The sequence below is a fragment of the Nannospalax galili genome, unplaced genomic scaffold, assembly GCF_000622305.1.
Source record: "Nannospalax galili isolate Female #2095 unplaced genomic scaffold, S.galili_v1.0 scaffold503, whole genome shotgun sequence".
Taxonomy (NCBI): Eukaryota; Metazoa; Chordata; class Mammalia; order Rodentia; family Spalacidae; genus Nannospalax; species Nannospalax galili.
In genome coordinates, this window is record NW_008349770.1 from 385928 (window position 1) to 392685 (window position 6758).

Sequence of the window (6758 nt, forward strand, 5' to 3'; positions counted from 1 at the left end):
TTAAAAATAAAATATTTTATTTATTATTTTTATTTTATGTGTATGAGTGTATTGTCTGCATGTATAAGTGCACTCATGTCATGGAGGGCAGAGGAGAGTGTTGGATCCTTTGTTAGCTGCCATATGGGTGCTGGGAATCAAACTCTTAATCGCTGAGCCAACTCTCCAGGCCCCCAAAACATTCTACAGAACACTGATTTTCAATCTAATTAAATAAGTGTTAGTGTTTGTCATCAGAAACATTACAAAGAGGTGTGTGTATGTATGAATGTGTGCACATGTGTGCAGGTACATGTGTGTATGTGCATGTGTGTACATGTGTGACTGTAGGAATGTGTATAGGTTACATATGTGTGCACATGTGTTTGTAAACGTGTGAGAGTCTGTGCACCGTGAGAGCGTCCATGTATGTGAATGTGTGAGTATATGCATGTGAGTGTGCACATGTAGTGTGCATGTTTTAAATATGTGTCGGCTGCCAGGACACAAGCTGAGCATGGTCCTTGAAGGCAAAATGTGGCCAGGGAAAGTATTCAAAGCTCCTAAGCTTTGCTCTGTGGACACGGCAGAGTGTGAAGCCCAAGGGCCAAGGTGCTTTGTCCCTGTTCACCTGCGTGACTCGGCACGCTCGTCAACACCCCCCTTGTCAAGCCCTCTGTGTGCAAAATGAGGCAAGCCCCTCCCAAGCACATAAGAAATTAAATTAGGGGCACATGGTCTGGCCGTGGGGGAGGGAACGAGTGAACACAGAATAAGGTGACGCACAGTATGAAGCCTCAAAGCCGTTCCTCTGTGTGCTAGCCTGAACAGTTAATTTCTTTAAAGCAGAGTAAAATTTTCAAGACATGAAAATACACAAAAATATGTAAGTGATTTAAATGGTAAACTTGGACATAATTATGAAGAAGGTGGTTCTTATAAAGATTCTGAGTCTTTCTGAGGTTTCCCACGATGCCCACAACACACAGTTCAGCAGAGGATCAGCAAGAGGGCTCAGCAGGGAGAGCATTTCCCACACAAGCCTGGCAGCCTGAGCTGAGTCCTCGGATCCCACAAGGTGGAAGGAGAGAAGAGAGTCAACAAAGTTGTCATCTGACCTGCACACACACGCCATGGCACGTGTGCCCCACACCCCCATTGTACACACACAGCGATTATAATGTATAAACAACTTTTTAAAGTCTCAGCAGGATTAGGAGATAGAGAATCCATGTCAAATGATCCTGAAATGTAAAAATTAGTTCCTTTCCCCCAAAATGTTTAACCCTTATAAATATTAGAACATACAATACAATTATAATGTGTACAATCTCTGTGAGATCAAGGCCGGCCTGATCTATATAGTGAGTCCTAGGCCACCTGGGGCTACAGGGAAACCCTGTCTCAAAAAAAAAAAAAAAAAAAAAAAAACAAACAGAATGCTTTAAGAGTAAGCGTTAGATACGTCATGGTGGTTTCATTCTTTGAATCAGGATGGATTGTTTCAACAGTATATAAGAAATTCATTTTTGAAAATAAAAATTCTATGTAGTCTCAGATCATAAAATCATCCAGATACATGTAAATTTTATTTGTAAATTTGAAACCATAAAATAAAAGAATGTAAATGTCCATTTAAAAATAATAAACTGCCAGGCATGGTGGCGCATGCCTTTAATCCCAGCACCTGGGAGGCAGAGGCAGGAGGATCTCTGTGAGTTCAAGGCCAGCCTGGTCTACATAGTGAGTTCCAGGACAGCTGGGGCTGCAAGGAGACCCTGCTTCAAAAAGAAAAAAATAAATAAATAAATAAATAAATAAATAAATAAATAAAAATAATAATAATAATAAACTGGGCCTGGTGGAGCACGCCTATAATCCTAGCACTTAGGATGTGAAGGCAGGAAATCAGGAGTTCAAGGCCAGCCTCAGCTCAGCAAGTTGAGGCTGCTTGAGACTTTGCTTCAAGAAGGAAGAAGAGGAAGAAGAGAAGGAAGAAGAAAATTAGATCATACAACAACCAAATGTTGTAAATATGAGTTTCCATGACGCTATAACCGTAGACAGTTTGGCACTGGGTTTTGAAGAAAGGCCGCGAGTAGCGGAGCCGAGCTCTAAGACTCCCTCCTACCTTTCCTCTTCGTCTGTTCTGCTTCCCTTTCTCAAGTAGCAGTTGTCGGAGGCCAGGGGGCGGCCAAGAGATGACTTGTTCATGGAATGACTGTTGGGAAAGCGCTAACGCAGAGGACAGTTTAATCCAGAGATGCTGGCAGGTCCTCCTATTCACAGGCCGGGCAAGGGCAGAATGAGGGCTGGTTTGAGGACTTCTCAGGGAAACTGCTTGATAAACAGCTCATTGTGCTCAGGAAGCACACAGCATTTGTTTGGTCTTTTGATGCTACGCGGATTGACCGCCTCGCAGAACTACGTTGTTTTTGAACGGTGTCTGCTTTTCAGAGCAGGCCAGGGAAGGGCTGTTGAGGGACTGACACCAGCCACGTTGTCTTGGCCATGGTTTGTTCACTTTCCTGATTCACAGTTACAGGTCAGTTCACCCGGAAGCCAGGGGTCACCTTAGTGAAGCTCTAACTGAAGACACAGGTGTAGGGACCAGCGTGGCAGGGAGCCCGCTCCCACTGACCACAGGAAACGAGAGCCTGGACATCACCATCATCAGACACCTACAGTACTGCACCCAGCTCGTTCAGGTAGGAACCCCAGTGTGGGAGCCCAGGGCACTTCTGAGCCAGGAAGGCATGCGTGTTTCATGGTTTAGTTGCCAGGGAAATGGGAGTTCAGGAATAAGGAAATGTTCCTGCTTTGACGTGAGCCAAGTCAGGAGCACCATGGCACACCCATCCTTTCTGAAGCCTGGGTTGTCATCTCAATAGAACATGGTCAGTGAGAGGATTGGGACAAAGACAGTGTCACCACGCGTTTTAGTGTGAACGTCTCTACCACTTACAGAGCTAAGAACAAAGTGCTTACAGAGGCAAACCGTGTTCCCCAAACACTAAATGAGAAAATTGTTTAGGAAACAGGATCTCATGTAGCACAGGCTATCTTTAAACTTGCTACATAGCCAAGGCTGGTCTTAACACCTGACCTTTCTGCTTCCATCTCCCAAGTACTGGGATTACAGCCTGGCTTCAACTAGCATTTCTCTTTTTTAAATCTTTTTATTTATTTTTATTTTATGTGTATAAGTGTTTTGTCTGCATATATGTAAGTGGACCCACGTCATGCAACACCCATGGAGGCCAGAAGAAGGCAATGGATCCCCTGGAACTAGAGTTAGGAACGGTTAGCCACCATGTGGGTGCTGGGAACCGAATTCTGGTCCTCTGGAAGAGCAGCCAGTGCTCTTAACCACTGAGCCACAGGAAGGCCTTCGGCTATCCTGCACAGCCTGGATTCCAGTGTTTCTTCTCTCTCTGGCCACCTGGCTTCTCTCAATCTTGATCAGCTTGCTTAGGGGTAGGTATGTGGAGCAAGGTTAGAACAGAGAAGCAATTGTAAAAATGACTTCAGGGCAATGAGCCACTCAGGAAGGCTGCAGAAAGAAGAGGAGAGGTATCCGGAGTCGATCAAATGCAAGGGGCAGGGAGAGGAGTTGGGAGCCCTGGGAAGGCGGCGAACAGGGCAATTAGTCACATGCTTATGTGACATGAAAAGGGATGTGATTTTCTACAAGAGAAAGAATCTTGATGTGTGTGTGTACACCTGTAATCCCAACACTGAGGAGCCTGAAGCAGGAGGATCATGAGTTCAAGGCAAGCCTGGGCTACATAACAAAGCACTGTCTCAAGAGAGAAGGAAGAACAGAAAGAGGAGGAGGAGGAAGAGGAGGAGGAGGAAGCACTTGATGGGGAAGCAGGGATGAAAGCTATGTGCTTATGTACTGTGGGAAATGAACTGGCTGCCAGAACTCTTGCCTTTAGGTAGCCGAACCCCACTGAACTCTTCTGTTGAGTGTTGAGGTTGTAACCATGGCATTAACAACCAGCCTCACAGAGGTGTGGTTTTCTTTCCTGATCAAGTGGAACCAAATGTGGTGGCTGCGCCTATAATATCAGGATTTGGGAAGCTGAGACAGAAAGATTACTGCGAGTTTGAGGCCAGCTTGGGCTACATAGTGAGTTCCGGGCCAGCCTGAGCCCAAAATCTCAAAAACAAACAAACAAAGGATCTTTGCGTCCTTATAACTGTTCACTGTTTACCACCCACTGGAGTAAGATGGTTTATGTCTATAATTAGCCTTGCTGGCTCTGATACTGTACTAGCAAACCAACCCTTTGGAGGTAAAGTAGCTACTTTATGAGACCCAAGAGAATTCTTGTCCATGAACGGGTGATGAACATGCAACAGTCAGTGCACACTGTTCCTCTCTAGCAGGGCCATGATCGACAGCCCAACTCTCTTGTGGAGCAGATCAGTGCTACAAAAAGCAAGAGATGGATGTAAAGAAGTGGCCCAAGAATGAGGGCTGCAAACGCTGTGTCCCAAGGACTGTCACTCCAGAATCAGGGCACTTCCACATTGTTTAGTATAGAGTTCAGAGGGATAAAAATGGGCATTCTGGGGCTGGAGAACTAATTCAGTAGTTAAGAGCACTGGCTGCTCTTGCAGAGGACCCAGGTCCAGTTCCCAGCACTCACATGGCAGCTAACAACTATCTGTAACTCCAGTTCCAGAGGATCCAGTGCTCTCTTCTGGCTTCCACAGGCACTGCACAACACTGTTGCAGGCAATATACTCATACACCTAAATAAAAGTAAATAACTTTTTTTGCCTGGTGTGGTGGTACACACCTTTAATCCTACCCATCTCTGTGAGTTCAATGCCAGCCTAGTCTACATAGTAAGTTCTAGGCCAGTTTGGGCTACAGGGAGACCCTGTCTCAAAAAATAATAATTTTTTTAAATGAGCACTCTATGAGATCATTGTAGCTCTGCTTAAAATGGGGTACAATTCCACTGTACTTACTCATTAGTGCATGACCAGGAGACTTTGGTTTTGGTTTCTGAGACAGGATCTCATGTAGCCCAGGAGGGCCCTGAACTCCTAATCCTCCTGCCTCTACTTCTTTACTCCTGGACTCTGCAGTTGGAGAATGCCTTTTGTTTTAGAGTTCAAATGCTACAGTGTGGTATGACGGTTCCTCATTCAGCAGCCATGCCCACCGTCCATGCCCACCGTTCACTCCCATCATCCACACCCCAGCTGAGCTGGGCAGGTCCCCAAGGGACACAGGACAGAGCCATCGAACAGCAGATCATTCCTGCCTCAGACTGCCTTGTCCTTGCAACTTGCACACAAGTCAAACCAGAGACTGCTCAGGTGACCTTAGGCCAGTTACTGAATGCCTCAGTTTCCCCATCAATGAAATGGAGACATCAGTAGGACATGCCTCCATGGGTCACTGTGTATAGGGCTCAGACCTGTGCCAATGACACAGCAAATGCTGTTTAATTAAAACGGGATATTCTGACTGTGGTAATGTTGAGTGTGCACACTGCTCTTAATTTTCAACTTGGGAACGAGAGAAGCATGCTGTGAAAAATTCCCGCACTTGTAAAACAGACCCTTTTCTGACTGTACACCGTGATGCAGCCCAAATATGCCTACAAGCTGCAAAGAGAATCAAGTTTGCATAGAAGGAAAGAGAGCTGGGCATGGGGCTCATAGCCATAATCCCAGCACTTGGGAACTAAGGCAGAAGGACTGGAAGTTTGAGGCTAGCCTGGGCTACATAGTTTCAGGCTAGTCTGAACCATATAGTAGACCCTGTCTTAAAAAAGAAGAAGGGGCTCTGGAGAGATGGCTCAGCAATTAAGAGCACTGTCTGCTCTTACAGAGGACCTGGGTTCAGTTCCCAGCACACACACAGTGGCTAACAACCACCTGCAACTCCAGTTCCAGGGGATCTGATGCCCTCTTCTGGCCTCTGCGGGCACTGCATGTACATGGTGCACATACATACACACAGGCAAAACACTAATACACATAAAAATAATTTTAAAATAAAAAATAGGGAAGAGAGGGAGGAATGAAAATTTGCAATAACTTGAAGCTCTGCTGCTGAGAAAATACCAGAACATATGCAGGTGTGAAAACAGCTGAATGCAACGACACCTGCTCTGATTTCATGCGCTGCCAGGGAAGGCTGGGGCAAAGCACCCAGAGCTCAGCCCAGGGTCCTGTTCGCAAAGGGCACAGAGGCGAGGTCACTGTCCTCGGCATCACTGAAAGTTTTCACTTGTCTTGTCAGCAAATTGTCTTCTCCAGCAAAACCCCCTTTGTGGCCCGAAGTCTCCTGGAGAAGCTCTCCAGGCAGGTCCTGGTGATGGAGAAGCTGGCCGCTGTGAGCGATGAGCACCTAGGAAGCATCTCCTCAGTGGTGGAAGGTAAGCCCGCCACCTGCTGGCCGCTGCTGGCACCGCAACACGCCGGGGCAATTGCTAAGGAAGCCTGAGCCTGCAGGACAGGACAGGACAGGACAGGACAGGACAGGACAGGACAGGACAGGACAGGACAGGCCCTAGGCTGTGAGCTCCTGAGCCCACACTTGACCTTTGCAGTCAAGTCTGAAGCACGTGGCTTTGCCTGTCCCCACTTCCAAAAGCAGGCACTGCACACAGAGATGGCATCCACCGAGAGCAGAGCTCCTGGGACAGTTCCTGCTGCCAGAACTCAGAACTGCTGGTGGGGACAGATGATTTGGATCCATCCAGCTGGCACAGGGAGTTGGCTACAACAGCCCTCATCACGGCTGCTGT

General features: G+C 46.9%; 1 protein-coding gene across 2 annotated transcripts in view; it reads left to right on the forward strand.

The window, feature by feature from the left end:
- Ripor2 (RHO family interacting cell polarization regulator 2) overlaps nucleotides 1–6758 on the forward strand; it is a 98566-nt gene that overhangs the window by 75402 nt on the left and 16406 nt on the right. For both annotated transcript variants that reach the window (XM_008847083.2, XM_008847084.2), the window contains 2 exons: nucleotides 2519–2687; nucleotides 6251–6386. In XM_008847083.2, the coding sequence (XP_008845305.1) occupies nucleotides 2519–2687; nucleotides 6251–6386 (305 nt within the window). The remainder of the gene's footprint in view (nucleotides 1–2518; nucleotides 2688–6250; nucleotides 6387–6758) is intronic.